General features: G+C 36.8%; 1 protein-coding gene across 1 annotated transcript in view; it reads right to left on the bottom strand.

Moving 5' to 3' along the window:
* Positions 1-18,179, bottom strand: part of LOC127414313 (CUB and sushi domain-containing protein 1-like) — a 520,597-nt gene extending 502,418 nt beyond the window's left edge. The window contains exons 1-2 of the mRNA XM_051652256.1: positions 18,071-18,179; positions 17,266-17,482 (exon numbers count right to left, since the gene is read on the bottom strand). Of these exons, the coding sequence (XP_051508216.1) occupies positions 17,266-17,482; positions 18,071-18,179 (326 nt within the window). The remainder of the gene's footprint in view (positions 1-17,265; positions 17,483-18,070) is intronic.
* Positions 18,180-18,258: the final 79 nt, after the last annotated feature.

Here is an 18,258-nt window from a genome sequence, read left to right as displayed (position 1 = left end):
CCTCTGAGGCTCAAAGCATGGAAATTACACCCAACCTGCTTAGCTGCAAGAAACAGCTGGGGACCCTGGGGGAAAAAAATAAATAAAATGGCATCGAGTGGTCACGCTATAATGCTTCTGTGAAACAGCCCAGTAATAAGAGATTTTATTTGCATTAAACAGTGAATGGAGGAAAACATCCATATCTACTTCGACAGTACTTCACTCGGTTTGGTGAGTGGTTTGACGTAATGGACTAATAGACTGACTTACTCTTTTAGAGATAACGCCTTTAGAGATATTACTAGAGATTTTGGAAGATCTATCTTCTTTAGATAACTGTAGCGCTTATCTGTCTTCCGAGTAATTATTTTGCCATGCCAAACAAAGAAGGGGTAAGGTAGAAGACTTTTGTGTCTTTGCACCTGTTGCCTTGTTTACTAGTAGGGCTGGGCAATATGTTGAACATTCGCAATGCATTTGCCATGATTGTGCAACCGATATAAAGTTAAGCAATCTTGTGAATATTGCAGAGTTTTTAAGTTTGATTCATTTCTGTGAGTCAATTCAAACCTATCTGCCTCAGTTAATCGATTCAAAACTCTGATCTCATGATTTGTTTGCATCATAACTCAAAGAAGTTCAACTCATACTCTGCATTGCATTTTTCATATATTACAATGTTTTAGTAAAACTTTATGCAGGTTAATATTGGTTTTTATTACCTATTTATTTGAATATTGGTTAATTAAATGTAATGAAAATGATTAAATATCATTATTCTTTGTGATTATTTAGTGAAAAAACATTTAGGAAGCATGCCTTGATTTTGTTTTATTTTATTTATTATTTTTTATTTTTTTACTTACACTAAACATTTTGAATCAATTTGGTGCATTGCTTGTTTGGTTTAAATAATGGTTCCTCTGATTAAAAAAGGCAGATGCTATTTGCACGCTGGTGCAAATAATGGTATATGCTATTTACACCCAGAACAAATAGTGGAAAATATTATTTTCACCCCAACCCTGGTGCAAATAATGGTAGAAATTAATTGCACCCTGGTGCACATAGTGTCAGATACTATTTGCACCCATATTTAAATACTAACATACAGTATGGGTATCACTGCAGTGTGTTTATTTAGAGTCCCACAGACAAACTACATTAACCCCTACCCCTAAACCTAACCTTACCTTAGAAAAAATAACCTTGCCATGGTATTTTTTGTAAATTTACAGTAACCACAAAATTAACCATGGTTACTTTATTATCCTAGCTCAATTCACTAGGGGTTTTAGGCCTAATTTGCAAAGTTGTGATCTGTATTTTTAAAATCACCACGAAGATAATAAAAAAGGAATAGCATTGAATACATGATTCAATGAGATGCAAAGACTGCTTCCTGAGATGAAAAAAAAAAGTAAATAAATGCGAGGGAAAGCAACAAGAACAGCAATAATTAAGATTTTTTTTAAATCTGCCCAAACATATGGCGAGAGCTGGAGAGCAAAATGGGTGGTGCCTTGGAAAACGCTCCACAAGGTAACAAGTTTATTTGCTCATGTGCAGTTTATCCCCCCTCGCCTCCAACTGTCTGTATGCATAGCGTGGCAGAGTCAATTAAAACAGTGGCAATAGCTTACAAGGGTTTTATCCAGTGTTGGAAAAATCATTTATTCATGCACCCGCAAAGTCAGCGTTAGAGAGGCTAGCAATTTGGCTTCCCTCCAGCCTGCCGCAGAATTCTCCAATCTTTAAAGTCGAGCTTCCAGGGGGAGCCGAGAGTAAAGACTATGTGGTGACATCACAATTGCGGTGACAAATTATTGGGTCAACAGTCTGTGAAAGCAGCTATACCTGAAATATAATGTACACAGGGGCATATGCTGGTCCCAAAGCTTGAGACTGCACAAATATAACCCTCATTAAATCACACTGGCAAGGACGCAGTGTTTCCTTGGATATGTCTCTACTGATGCGCTCTGTGTGTGTGTGTGTGTGTGTGTGTGTGTGTGTGTGTGTGTGTGTGTGTGTGTGTGTGTGATTATATGTGAAGCTGAAATTTTATGTAAACAGTTTACACTCCTAGAAATAGAGATAAGGCACAGTGCCCCCGGTGGTGAATGTTTGGAACTGCAAGGCTATTCAGGGTATCCAGACTTATAAATCACTATCAAGCAGAATTTCAGACACTCTGAAATGCCCTCTCTTTACCTCTATTGTATTAGGGATGGGAAAATAAAGTACCTCTAGACTTAGCTTCAGCTGAAACTAAAGACTGAATTAAAGGATTGTTGCACCCATAAATTTGCCTTTAAACAGCTGAGCAGCTTTGCTGCAATTTTAAGTGCACTTGCACTTTTCTTGATTGTACAACCATATGAAATATGACCTGGACATGTCTCTGACAGTTTTTGAGAGATTTACCCAAAAACAACTCTCTCCCGGTCTGCAGTACATATCACGTTCATCTTTACAGAGAAAAGTCTGGCTGTGACAGGTGCAATAAATCAAAATATGTCACGTCAATTGGTCTCATTCACTAACCGTGTGCACTGACATATTGGTGTGTAAAACGTTTTCACACAGAAATTATGATGCATCAGTAAGCTTGCACTTACATTTATTTGAAATTAAGGATAAAATTTAGAACAACCAGGAAAAATCACAGGCCGTACATAAAAGTAACAAATATATATATATATATATATATATATATATATATATATATATATATATATATATATATATATATTTTTTTTTTTTTTTTTTTTTTTTAAGCGTTATAGCTAGAACACAATAAACATATTTTATATACTGTAGGCCTATACTACACATGATTGGCTGTATACAGAATCCTTTCAGTTAATAAGAAACATTAATCAAATAATTTATAATAATAATTAGATAATAATAATTATTACAAACCTAGTCTCAGAGTCATGTCACTCTACGTACATTTTTTGCTAAATTTATATTTACGTGCCTCTTTGTACTGGACATATATCGCTGCAGTTTTCTGTTGAAATGAACACTAGAGGCACTAGATCTTATGACATCTAAATACTTTTACAGTAGTGCATGGAAGTAGTGCATTACTTGTAAGGCGATACATTTTAACATTTGCACTAAATAAACAACTACATTTACATGCTTGTCCAGGTGCAATAAAATTGTGCGGTAGCTCAACTGATAGAGCATTTCACATGCGATGCAAAGGATCGGGGTACGAGTCCTGAAGTGCATGTGAGTTGACACGTGATTCGAAAGTGTCATAGAAGCACCGCTAAATGTTGTGGTTGCTTCGGCAATTGCATTTTTCATGTCACATTTGCTTTTAATGACACTACTGTTTAGGTTTAGGTTTGTCCCCCCAGCCACTGGGGTTGCGTCAGGAAGGGCATCCGGCGTAAAATCTGTGCCAAGTCAAATATGCAGATCATGGATGGTCCGCTGTGGCGACCCCTAACGGGAGCAGCCGAAAGAAGAAGAAGATTGGTTAAGTTTAGTTTTGATGTACAGTATAGGGTAGGGAAGTCGATTTTGATGATTTAAAACTCAATAGAGCATTAACCTTAAAAACCTTATCTGTTTTGGAGAACATTGTAGTCTCTTTTAGCACCCCACAGTGGACATTTAACCTCACCATAGTACATACAACCATGATACGTACACGGAGCCAAGTAATCATTTTGCAAAAATGTTGCCACTAGAGGTGGACTGGCCATCGGGAGAACCAGGACATTTCTCGGTGGGCCGGCTGCAAAGTAAGTCCACGATATGCCAAAGGGGGCCGCGAGACGTTGCCACGATATGCTGAAAGGTGCCGCAATATGCAGAAAGGGGCCACAAAACAAACCCCCAACAACCCCTAGTACCCCCTCAGAAAACAGCTTACTCCAGGATTTTGCAAACGCCGTTCATGGGATCAAAGTTCATTAACACACACGGTTTCTCTCAGAAAACATGGCTAATTTGTCCATGGTAACGCATAAGTGCCGTTCTTATATGTTTTTCTCCAGCTCTCGCCATATGTTTGGGCAGATTTTTAAGAAATCTTAATTTCTGCTTGAATGCTTCGGGGTAACCCCAAAGTCTGATGTTGAAGGAAGACCCACTATTGCAGCGCAATGTATCTGTCACATTGCAGAGTGTTGCTTGCAGCTTTCATGCATTAAACAGCTTTCTAGTATATATGTAAATGAGCTATTATTAACTGATATCTGCAGACGTTATTACTCTACCCTCTGCGTAACATCATTACCAACAGCTCTATATTGTTGTACCAGTGTGGTTCGAACGACCGATGTGCAACAGTTACTACGGTTAGTTAATTTCTCAGATGATGCATCATACTATGGTGGTTAAGCAGTGAGTCATGTCTTTGTACAGGAAATGGACCCCTGCTAAGTTTTAAGGTGGGGTCACATTTACCTTTGCAAGGCAAAATTCCGTTGGTGAAATACAATCATGTCAACGGAATCTGCACGATTGTGAATTTCCCGTGATGGACATCCAGTGGCGAAGAATCCCCCCTCACGGATTTCACGTGGAGTTCAAGTTTGGCAAACTTTGACAGGCGAATTCTGTACCTTTATGCACAAATATGTCCATACACATGGCTTGTGAATGGGACCCATTAAGCGGAAGTAACACTGTCAGTGGCCAGATGTTTTTCTTTGCTAAAATCTTTCTCGTCACAGCCCTGCTGTGAACATCCAGGAATATTTGCACAGCAAATCCACACTGACAGCAGGTAGTTGATGAAGATTCCACATTTGTGAAGTCCTGCTGGGGAAACTTGTGTACTGTATGTATTTTGAAAACCAACAAATGCAGGCTCACCGTATGTTTGGTGCCCTCCAACAGCACACTTGTCAAAGCAATGCATCATTGCTCAAAGATAAGGTCAGTCAGCTGTCATAATTAATCGACCTGAATGACGATGCCATTCTCTTCAACATTATAATGCTCAGAAAACAATGTAGCACAAATCCACCTCATCGATAACACAACGGAGACGTTTATTTTGCTAATCCCTTAGGGAAATATGTCTTTTGAGTTTAGCGCCTAACTTAAGTAAATTAATGAAGCTCTAATTCCATTACTTTGCTAAATGACTACTCGCTTTGCCTTTGGCTTCAACAAAACAGCCGCTGTCATGTGTTGCCGTTAATGATGGCAGGTGGCTGAGTCCATGTCAAACATGCTGATGCTCAGTTAGATGTACAGAATGGCATATGGGCAGTTGACATTATTTTTTCACTATACTGTACATATCAAATCACAGATTTAACCTGGCCGTTAATGTGACCTCATATTAATTGGGAGATATCATGCAATAGTCATTTGTGACTAGTGAAATCAAAAAGTTGATTGAAAGTGGTGCAAAACTTAAATGTCCATTTGTAAACTACCCATACACAGTGCTAGCTGAGAGGAAGTAACACATGAAAATGATAAGCATAAGGTGAATAAGAGTTGCACTCATCTTAAAATAGTAAATCGCTCAAGCAATTAGAAGTAATCCCTCAGCCCAAAATAGAGTATTTTGCCATTTACCAAGCACAAACATTTATACCAATGCATTCGCACTTAGTGCCACATTATGATTATATGTTACCCCATTCTGAATAGGCGTACATGTTGCGTGCATTTCATTACCATAAAAGAGTTGAATTTAGATACAGTACGTGCATGCTATTAAAACATGCCTGAGGTTAAATCAACTCAAGCATCCACAACCATTTGTTTAAAGGTGAAGTGTCTAATTTCTGTGCCACTAGCAGCCCCAAACAGAAAAAATTAAATTGTTCCTAAAAAGGTTCACCAAACATTCCCCAATCTTTCATTAGTCAGTCAAACATGTAGTTACGCCCCAAACTGGCCGATTTGGAACAATCCACATTGTCTGTGCGTCATAAAAATCTTGCTCCTCATGCTAGATGTGCGAGAGAATCGACTCACAACTGATTTTAACTAGCATTAGCATGATGCTAAGCTAACGAATCAACTCTAATAAGCATAAAAACGCATAATACGTACAAAAATTAGGAAAATTAGAAAAAAAAATATTATATTGAACTTTTTAGCAATACTTTTAGGTATTAATTTAATTATACAAATATGTATTATCAACATTCTGGATTACAACTCATAATTATAGAACAAAAGAGCACGTCACCTTCCTCAGGAAAATTTCATGACATATGTCGGCTTGGTCTAATCGGTAAACAACTGCTGTCAGTAAAAGTCTTCAAATCACAGTTTTTGTTACAACACCATGCATCATCAATAGATCCAGGCAGATTTCGAACTTCTCAGAGTTGTACCTCATCTTTTTATCTGTCTAATCTCTCATTTGTGCGGCTGGTGCTTGTGTATGTATTTTGCAGAGGCTGAGAGCAGCTCCGTCCTCAGAGGAGAGCATATGCACCATGGCAGGTGTTTGATGTGCATAAAGCTGTGATGGTGATGTGAGCTATCAGTCAGACAGAGAGAGCTGTATTCTTGTGTTGTGGGCTCACAGCACTCTCTAGACCACTTTCAGCAACCTGGACGCGTCTCTGGTGGCCAAAGCTTTGCGATTCAGATGCAGTATTCATGTGACGTGCCTGCAAATTAACTATTTGAGCACCAGTTGTTAAAAACCAGATGAAATTACTTGATGAGTGCAGTTTTTTTTTAATTTTTTTTATTATTTTTTTTTTTTATGTGTTGATGTATTTCCATTTGAAACAGTAGGTTGGGTGGGACATATTTAAGGGCTCGACTCTTTAAAAAAAAAAAAAAAAAAAAAAAAAAAGACAATAGTCTTTAGTTTACATGACAGTCATGAACCATGATTTTCTACTTGTAGCAGGTCCGACATTCTCATTCTAGAGAATACTTTATTTCACAAAAATGTGAATACACATTTGAGTAAATGATGCCATCCCGGATGTGTATGACTTTCTTTCTTCTGCAGAACACAAATGAAGATTTTTAGAAGAATACTTTTGGTCCATACAATGCAAGTGAATGGATGCCAAAATTTTGAAGCTCCAAAAGTCAGTATAAAAGTAATCCATGAGACTCCAGTGGTTAAATCAATGTCTTCAGAAATTATATGATATGTGTGGGTGAGAAACAGATCACTTTTACATTCTTCTTGTGTTTTTGGTGATTCATATTCTTCATGCATATCGCCTTTCTAGCAAAAAAAAAAGTACTTAAATATTGATCTGTTTCTCACCCAAACCTATCATATCACTTCTGAAGATATGGATTAAAACACTGGAGTCATATGTATTACTTTCATGCTGCCTTTATGTGATATTTGGAGCTTCAAAATTCTGATCACCATTCACTTGCATTGTATGGACCTACAGAGCTGAGATATTCTTCTAAAAATCTTAATTTGTGTTCTGCAGAAGAGAGAAAGTCATACACATCTGAGATGGCATTTTTGGGTGAACCATCCCTTTAAGTATACAGCACAGAATAGCATTGTGTGAGGAACAAGGCCCCTCTCCTATGCATAAGAAAAACTAGGCTAGTTAAACTGGTTTACTTCACCAGTCAACCATCAACCATGATGACCCAACACCACCATTCTCATTTTTGAGCTTGATGGGCTGGTTTGAGTATTTCTATAACTGCTGATCTCCTGGTATTTTCATGCACAACCAGAATTCTCTAGAATTTACTCTGAATGGTGCCAAAACCAAAAAACATCCAGTGAGCGGCAGTTCTGTGGCGACTGGTTCGAACTGACAAAGTCTATGGTAACTCAGATAACTGCTCTGTACCACTGCGGTGAGAAGAATATAATCTAAGAATGCTATTCTGAGATACGGTTTGCGCTGTTTTGGCGGCACGAGGGGGAACTACACAATATTAGGCAGGTGGTTTTAATGTTGTGGCTGACTGGTGTATATTTATATATATATGGTCTGCACATACATAAAGCAGCTTATAGAATTATCAAAGTATAACAATGAGACTAGCAGTGTAAAGCAACCTCGCCACTTCTCGCTTTTACAAATAGCTTTCTTAGTTCAGCTAGCTTGAATCCCTATCCACCTAGTGCTGGATTTGTTCAACTGGCTGGTTATCTCAGCATGCCTTTTTTTTCCCCCCTCGCTCTGAATGTAGGGTACCTTCTTATGCATGTAAGACGTTTGCATTTCATTAGCATGAGAAATGTTGTGTTGAGGTTTCACTGACACCTGGTGGTGGGGAGACACAAATCACAGCTAGCCAAGTCAATGATTGACGTTCTCTTATGCCCACATAGTGCGGCGAATGGCCAACTGTGCAGTTAACAGACAGATCTTACGTGTCATGCTCTGACACGGCAGTCACAGTGCATTTGGTGTCAGTGTCTAAAGCCCGTTAGACACAGCTCCATCATGGCCCACGAGATGCACAGCAGAGAGCTAGCCCTTCAGTCTTCCACAGGGCACTCATGCCCACTAGTAATGGCTCTTGCTTAATTAGCATAAGCACCGCATGTCAACCCCATCATATCAGATACGTGATGCTACACAGCCAGCGGAACCACCGTTCAACTGTTGTCATTAAAGGTAAATGACACTATTGAGAAGTGCTTCTGTTTGATTGTTGTTTGAATGCACCATTAAAGAAGCACCTTCAGGATAATACATCATTACAGCATCATCGAACCGCACATTTGTTTTGTAATCCATCACAGCATGCAACCTCAACAAGCTTCCTACCGCAAGCACACATGCTCATCTTAATATCCGCATTTTGTGTTTGCCTTCTAATGATACTTGTCGAACAAGTTTGAGTTGACTTAAAATCAATTGTAGCTCATTGTCTTTCACATTCCATCAAACCCGCCACTGACTCATAAAATGACATCTAGCATCATTAATTCTATATGATATTTTAAGCTTGTTAAACTTGTGTTTGTGGATACTGTCAAAACTAAATGTAGTGAGATAAGATGGTGTTCTCAGGTGAATCTCAGAAAACCTGTCAAGAACAACCCCAAAAATGTCACCCCATAGTTAAGTGAAAGAAATAAGATATTATATTGCTTTTAAGAAAATGATTCCCCTACCTCCAACACTGTAGTACTTTTTTACACAGTATATTAACCTAAATAAATAAATAAAATCCAGGCAGTTAAATGTAAAGTGACAATAATTCAAGTTACTAATATATATATATATATATATATATATATATATATATATATATATATATATATATATATATATATATATATATATATACATACAGTATATATACATGTGTGTGTGTGTGTGTGTGTGTGTGTGTGTGTGTGAGAGAGAGAGAGAGCGAGAGAGAGAGAAAGAGAGAGAGAGAGAGAGAGAGCGAGAGAGAGACTAATCTCACTCAAAAATTGGAAAATATATATATATATATATATATATATATATATATATATATATATATATATATATATATATATATATATATTAATGTTTAGAAGTCTTGGTTAAAGTGAAACAGTCCTTTGAAACAAGTTGAATATTGCACCAGAAATCGTATAATGTCAAATTAGGTAAATACATCAACTGTGTTAAATACATGTGATTGAACATTTAATTAATCTTATTGATCACAAATACAATAAAATGGACCAGTTAATTATGTGAATTCAATATTCATTGATTCAACAAGGATTCATCAAAATTTTTACATCTCAAAAGTTGTTTAAATGTTAAATTATTATGTTTTAAATGCTGTCAATTTGTCAATGTTGTACATTAGTGTCTGTGCAAACATAAGTAAATGTGCATGTGCTACAACCACACTTAAAATAAAAAATATACTCAAGAGATCACACTGAATATGACCTAGACATATTTTGGTAAAATTCACTCGTTCTGCCTTCAAATTCAATCTCATTGAAAAACCCTCGAATGATTATAATCCAAAAGTAATTAATTTATAGGTACACCCATCAGATATTAAAGTTAATATGAACTCTGTAGATCACATTTTTTTACAGTCCTGCAAAATGGTATAAAGGAGGGGAATGTATAATAATCTTCTTAATAAAGATGATAAAGACAATGAGAAGACGACTTCATTTCTTGATTAAATTGATGATATAATGCTTTTCATTGTGCTTTCTTATTTTATGTAAAAACAGCTTGGTGGATGTTCTCTGACCCTAACATTTCCACACACACACACACAAAAAAAAAAAAAATAATAATAATAATAATAATAATATATATATATATATATATATATATATATATATATAGGGGTAATCAATAATGTATTACATAATGTGAATTTAGTCAACCCAATTTAAGACAGTTAGATACATTAATTAGAGATGGAGTACTGGTCTTATAACATCATGAAGAAGGCTGATACCCACTGGTCTTTGTTGCAGTAAGGATTTCCATTGATTTAATGGTGAGAGAGTAATTGTACAGTGTCACCTAGAGCTGGCTGACATTTATATATATATATATATATATATATATATATATATATATATATATATATATATATATATATATATATATATACTGTATATATAGTTGAGATACATATATATATCAGTAGATTTTTCCATACTGTTTATACTGCATTAATTACACCCAGATGGTTTTCCGTGGAAATTACAAGAAACGTCAACTGATGTGCTATCACAAGTGTGCGAATATCAGCAGTTTTACAACAGCTGTGAATGTGGCTCTTCCAATCAAAATTTTGAGTTGGAAATATCTCCTTTATAATATAAGTTCAACTGCTTTGAGTGTTTTGTTTTTAACTATTTGTGCTGTTTTTATTCTGATGACAGACATTCATTTGTTATAAACAGAGTCCATCAAGTTGCAGATATAGCCACAAGCGGCAATTAATGTGGTCCAAGCAGTTTAGAAAAGTGAAGAAAATTTGGAACAGATCTGTTGGGGCAAATTATTTTTATTACCAAGTACTTTGTATGTATTTTGTCCACCATTTTAAGTTTTCAGAAAAATATATATATTTGTTTAACTCCTCCTAGACTGTTAGACTGATTCGCACAAAATTTGGCATAGATCATCTAGAGACCCTCATACCAAAAAAGCTATCAAAGTAATCTTGATTCGTCAAATTGTTTAGAAGATATAAGCCAATTAATATTTTAGCTGGAGCCCAATTCACTTATCAACCTATTTATTCTTTTAACTATTAGACTAATCAAAATTATTTTGATCATTTTTTTGTCAGGAGTGTCTCTAGATAATACATGCATAATTTCAGCTGAATCGGTCCAACGTTGTAGGAGAAGTCTGAAGAAGTAGGTTTTTCGGAAAACTCAAAGTGGCAGAAATTTTAATGTATGGCGGTATAGGTTTTGTTTTGTTTCAACTGACTCAGGGAATCAGATAAATATATATATACAGTTGCATAGATATTGGTGAAAACGTAAAAGTGTGTATTATAGCATGATCTGCAGTAGGGACGGATGGGGTGTGTGTAGCCTTTAGTGCTTGGACCCTTAAAAAGAAAATAATCAAATGAGATGACGTACCTTACTTACAAAAATAGCTGCTTTATCACATAGTTATTTAGTATACAGCATTCTAGTTTAATTTCCAGCAAAAAAAACCCCAATAATGTCAATCATTAAGTACTCAAGCATTGCCACTTTTAGAAGTAGTTGTCTGACTATAGCAACCGCTGAACTAGTAGATACGGGCTCCCAAACCACCTTGAACAGTTTCCTGTATCAACTGTGGGAATATCAATGACAAAGGCAATGTCTCAGGACATCTACACACAAAAGACGCTAATGTAAAGGAATAAAACAAGAAAGAAATAATAAAAATGTACATATACGTGTGATTAAGCTGGAATGGATGCGATATATATCACTGATATTCCTGTTATATAACATTTGTAAGTCAGTGTTTTCAAATGAAACTGTGACATCAAACATCTGGCTGTGAACTCAGTTGAATCCTCAAACAGAAATGCAGGAAATTCAAAAGTATTTTCCTTTGAGTAACAGTCTATGTGGACTGAAAATGTGTTCATTTTCTCCAGCAGGATGTTGATGTATTAGTTCATGACGCCTCACAGGAGTGTCAAAAGTGCAATAGAAATAAAGTCTCTTTGTTTTTGCCTTAAAAAACAGTTATTGCATAGCAACTCTGGGCCATCTTAATATATCTACTGCTACTAACAGCGACAGGAAAAGATATTTGAATAGAACCCAGACTTCAAACAATATTAAAAATGGCAGGTCACAATTTTTGCTCAAGCATAACATGCTATTTCCAGAATTACCTTGTTTAAACACTAGAGAAAAAGGATACTAACCCAAAATTCTGACTACACCTAAATTATCCTAGATAGGTCTGTGCTCTTTGGTATGTTTTCGATTTATGGTGGCTTTCTGTAGAACACAAAAGTTCACTGTTCACAAAAACACTGTATGGCTTCAGAAGACAAGTAAGGCGAGACTTAATTTTATCCATTGGGAACTGATTGGATCGTGAAAGGTAAATGTAGCATACTGAAATAACCCAGGAGGTTGGAGGGGGCTGAAAAATACAAGGGCACGGTGATGTCATCTGAAAAGGAAACACATTTCAGAGGTGGAGCAAGTTATTACATTTTTGCTGAAAGATTACGAGGACAAACATTTTTGCTTTGGAAAAATGTGTACCGATAAAGACCAGGAATGTGCACTTAATCAATTTTGAGTTCATGTTGACTTGTTAATCTTTTTTCCTTGCTTTTGAATGTATGCTACCTGCGGAAAAGCAATTTTCCCACAACACTAAGTAAATTCTCAAAGGTTGCTTTGATAAATATGTGTCTACAGAGAAAGCATATATAAAAATAGATAAAATAGGATGATGTAAATGAGCATCTGCAACTCTGCAAATAGAACTCGCATCCACCAATGCATCTTGCTATGTGCTTAATTGTAAGCAGATAATTTCCATTCTTATTTTATCCTTTGGAAAAGGATGGGTGCTCATTTTAGCCCATGAACCCATCTGCTAAGTCATTATACGGTTTGAAGTGGTCTCAGTTCTGATTCCACAAATACACATCAACTAAATACAACTGACACTGTTCTGTACACATAGAGTTCAGTTATGACGCCATACACTCTGTCGTTGTCTCTTTTGGACACTGTCAGCTCGTCTTAGGTGTGTTGCTAGAAAATCAAAGATCACAAAACGCACGTAGTTTAGAGTTATTATAATCGTAAATCATGATATCAGTCTGTCTCTCTCAACTGTAGATGGTCTCCGGGGGGTAACACATTTAACTGTGTTGGCTTAGAAAGCATAAACAAAAAACAGTACATCTTTTGACGGCAGTTTACCAAACATCGCAGGTGTCGTGCAAGCTTCCATCCCCCTGCAGTATCCAATCCCCATGGACCCCAAAGCAGTTCTATTGGCTGCAATACCTATTAATAGGTACTCTGTTGAAAATCTATCTTAAGTATGTAAATATGACATTATTATATTATATTGTATTATATTATATTATCAAGACTATAATTGGTCAAATTAAAGATTTGTCATTCCATGTTTTTCAGGCAGCTTACAAGCTAACCAGTTAATCTACTTTCTTAGAACATAGCATTCCACTAGTCGATTATCCTGGTGGCTTAGCATAAACTCTATGCAAGTTAGTAACATTACCAATATTTATTAGTACTATTTATTATGTGTTGCTACCACTTCTACAAATGGATAACCAGAAAGTATGCTTTGATTTTTTAGAATACAACATCACAATGACTTCATATATTTTTAAACAGGCATTTCAAATGGCTACCATTTAGGGTCCAAGGGGGATAGGATTCTATGGGGTAAGAGGATCTTGCATGACATCGGACATTAACATGTCTCCAGTCCCAAAAATGTATTTCATCAAAAATAGCTGACATCAAACTAGCATCTATGTTTAGTTTATGCTTCTTGTTTACAAACACAAGACATCAAAACATTGCTATGGTTATCACTGTCAACCATCGCAATTTCACTAGTGACTCATGTATTCAATCTTTGCAGTGTGTACATGGCCGATGTAAACCAGTTAGCCTACTATCTTAGAGCTTAGCAATCCGCTTGCTGATTAGCAGCATATACACTCCCTTACAAAAAATCGAAACTAGCCGTAAACTTGCCACTAATTTGCAGCAAATTAGCCACTCATTATTTTCACATGCAAATGAGCTTTTGATTCACCACAAATGTTTGCCAGAAGTTTGCAGCTCTTCGCCAGTAGTGGTGAACCTCCGGCAAACCTTTGGCAACAATGGACAATGTGCCGCAAGTTTGCCGAAAAGCTCATTTGCATGAGAAAATTATCAGTGGCGAATTTTTGCCAATTTTGCAGCAAATTTGCCATGAACTCTCACTTTTTGTAAGGGCTATTCAAGTTAGTACATTATCATTATTTATTAGTTCCATTTGGTTTATTTAATTTGTAACTACCATTGCTACAAAATAATAACCAGAAAGGCCATTTTGATTATCTCGAGTATGATACTGTGACAATGTTATACATTTTTGAACAGGCATTTCAAATGGCTACCTCTTCTAAACAGTTTCTGTTGCAGGACATAATCTTGTAAGACCGCGGACGTTAATACATCTTAACTCACTAAAATTCCTATTGTCACAAATAGCTAACACCAAACAGGTTAAATTGGCATCCATGTTTCTTGTTTACAACTAAAAGACAACAAAGCAGTGTTATGGTTATAACTTTGTCAAACATTTCAAAGTTGTGAGAGACTTGTGTATTAATTTTGCAGTGTGTAGTTGTCCTATGAAAATCAGTCTTGTGACTTGCAAGCAAACTGGTTAGCCTACTAGATAAGAAAATTCTGTTAGCCGATTAGCCTGGTAGCTTAGTAGGGGTGTGCAGCACAGCCATTATCTGTATTTGTATCTGTATCTATTACTATCGCAAAATTATCTGCATCTGTCTCTATATTCGGATAGAACTGAATGAGGGCGGGGCTTAAACCGGAATGCGATAAAGTAAATGAATCACCCATTTTTAAAAGGTAACTCTATTACATATATAGTTTCTATAAATAAAATATGCCTTGTATATGCCTATTCATAATAATAGCCTAATAAAAATAATACTAATTATTATTACTATGAGTATTATTATTATTATTATTGTGCTATTATTATTTCATTATATTATAATTTTTTTCTTACAAGATGAAGCTGAATATGTAGGCTCATGAACTGTAGAATTTGTTGTTGACTGAGGCACGAGGTGTCAAGCAATTGTCAAATGTCAAGCACACATTCTGCAGAGAACATTAAATACAAACATTAAAAGAAATTAGAATAATCAAAATAGCCTACAAATAGGTGAAATTCCCATTAATATGTCAGGAATTTTACACTCGAGGCTGATTTGTGCACACATATTTTAACATAACGCGGAGGATATAATTATTTAGTTAAATTGTGCAGAATTAGCAATATAGTGGGAAAAAAATAATTATAGTAATAGTAATAATAATAATAATATTAATAATAATAATGTTACGTTAACATTTTCAAATTTAGTACAGTTTAAAGGGAGGGGAAAAAGGATTGCGCATGTTTCAGTTTATTTGTATCACATGAGCAGGAATATTCTGAATAGATGTACACTTTATGGAGCATTTAAACCTTTATGGAGCATTTAAACTTTTTGGGAATAAAGTGTTAATCAGATATTTACCTTAATCGGTGATGTGAAAATAAATGTGGTCAACTTTTAGAGGTGAATAGACGAGCTCCGTTGTGAAATCATCACTTCAGGTCAGGAATTTAACATCGCGCTCAGGTTGGTTTATAAATGAATACATGGGAATCATTACGTGTGAATCATGTGATACATTAATATAGACATTTTAAGGAGTGGGAAATGTACATGATGTAGTGTCTTAGTTAATGTTACACTTGACAAACTCCAGATGCGCACAATTAACGGAGACCACAAAACTGTGTCGAGACCGCACCCATATCTGAAGTCACACCGTGCACATTTTCATTCATACGTTTCTCACTTTAGTAGGCTACTAATATTGACTTCACAGACTCATCATTTTGTTGTAATTTTGGATATGTTTATTTAAAATGTTGCTTTATCCTTATGCTTCTTGAATAATCAGTCAAACGAATATTGTTTCTATTTTTCAGATGAATTCGTTATTCATTTTGAAGTCATTATTTGGTATTCGGCTTCGGGCACATCCCCATAGCTTAGCATATACACTATGAAAGTGAGTACATGGTCACTATTTAGTAGTACTATTTATTACTTGTAGCTACCACTGCTATAAAAGGATAACCAGAAATGTTATTTTGATTATCTAGAACACAATAATTCCTTTCGATTCTCGATAATTTTATACCTTTTTGATTTAGGGGTCCAAGGGGGATAGGATTCTGCAGCCGGAGAGAATCTTGCGAGACACCAGACCATAAGACATCTCCAGTCACAAAAATGTATTTTCGTCAAAAACAGCTAACACCAAACGGGTTAAACTAGCATTCATGTTTCTTGTTTACAGCCAAAATATGCCAGAAATATTGATATGGTTATCACTATGTCAACCATTGCAATTTCGGGAGTGAATCTTGAATTCCGTACACACAAACGTAGAACAATAGTTTAAAGGATGTACTCCTGCGCTTGAATGCAGACCTTGTCAATCCCAAAACTTTGCAGTGTGTACTTGGCCTATATGAGTCTTTGCATTAATCTTGTGACTCTTAAAAGCTTCTACATCAACTATCTAGGTCATTTTCACAGAGTCTGCGCACTTTGTTTGTCTCTCTTAATTGCCAATTAATCCATTAGACACTTCACGCTCCAAAATGCTGCCCAATATATCCTTCTACCCACTTTCTTCAACATAAGTAACTTTTTGTAAACTGCAAAAAACTGCATCTGTGCACGTATTATAAATCTGTAACGGGACTTTAACAGAAGTCTCTTCTTTAGTGTCTGGCAGGCGCTAAACCCCCACCCCTTTATATAGGATGGTGCAGGGTAATTTATATTTCAATAAAGTGCAGTCAGAGGAAATTATAATAGAGTTCTTCTCATCGGCTGTGTGGGGGATTCTTGTGCAAAGGTCCGACACAAAGCTTCCACTCCTGTAGAAAGAGGGAGCACCACCTTTCACAATTACCATCCATATCCTTTACAAGCAAAACAATAAGCCATAAAAGATGCATGCGACTGTGTGTATGAGGCCAAAGCAAGGGCATCGCAAAGCAACCGGGAAGCAAGGAACACAGGTCTCACCTCATCTTCAGGTTGCCCGGCTGTGGCTGTCCATCATAGATGGAGACAATGTCAAAGTCCTCCTCCAGAGCAAAGGTGTGGAATGACAACTGTATCCGGTTTCGCTCTCCGGTGACTATGATCCATGTACAGTTGGCGTAGTTGGGGTAGCCATGGGGAAAGCCGGGACTCTCTATAGTTCCATTAAGGCCTTGTACCAGACCACCACAAGTTTGACCTGAGGACACAAAAAGAGGAAGTTAGTCACCACTTTTCTATATTATATAACAACAAGAGTTCTTGGAGCTCATCTGGTACGGTATGGCGATAGCAACACCAAGGTTAAGGGTTCATTTTCCAGGGCACACACCTACAGATGTACTGTAAATGTAAAGGGTACAATAGGGCTGAGGAACCCTTTAATGATCGCAAAGTGCAAGTTTGAAAAAAATTAATGTATTTCTTTTATTAAATCTTGATGTAGCAACATAATTCATATCAAAATATGTGAAGTAATATAGGAAGGATCTTTTGATTTAAAAAAATAATAATTTCTCGCTGTGTTTTACAGAATACACAAATATATATTGCATCATTGTTGTCTTGAGCCTAGTATGTATATGGTTATGGCATTGTGACGAGGAGGAGGGTGTGGCTGGGCCGTGATGGAGCATGGTCAGCGCTGAATCAGCTGATCAGCAGGAGAGCGAGATAAGGGGCAGCCGGAGACGCCGGTTCGAGAGAGAGAGAGAGAGAGAGTGTCAACCAGTTCCTGCCTCCTCCTTGCCCATCCTTATTCTGTTACAGTGGTGCCGATGGGATGCACTGTCATGGAGTATTCGCCGCATCCGTCCGCCAAAGGAGCAGCCACGGCCGTCTGCCTGGGGCCGAAAGGGTCGCTGCCGGCTGCCGAGTGCCGGAGGAACTGCAGCCATCTGCCGAGAAGGGGAGGAGCAGTTCCGTCTGCCAGAGGGCGGAGGAGCGGTTGAGGACCGGGCGACAACGGGTCCGGGA

Source organism: Myxocyprinus asiaticus, chromosome 23 (genome assembly GCF_019703515.2).
Source record: "Myxocyprinus asiaticus isolate MX2 ecotype Aquarium Trade chromosome 23, UBuf_Myxa_2, whole genome shotgun sequence".
In the NCBI taxonomy this organism is placed as follows: domain Eukaryota; kingdom Metazoa; phylum Chordata; class Actinopteri; order Cypriniformes; family Catostomidae; genus Myxocyprinus; species Myxocyprinus asiaticus.
The sequence above is the reverse complement of the archived record's forward strand: the minus strand, read 5'-3'. Positions and strand labels throughout refer to the sequence as shown.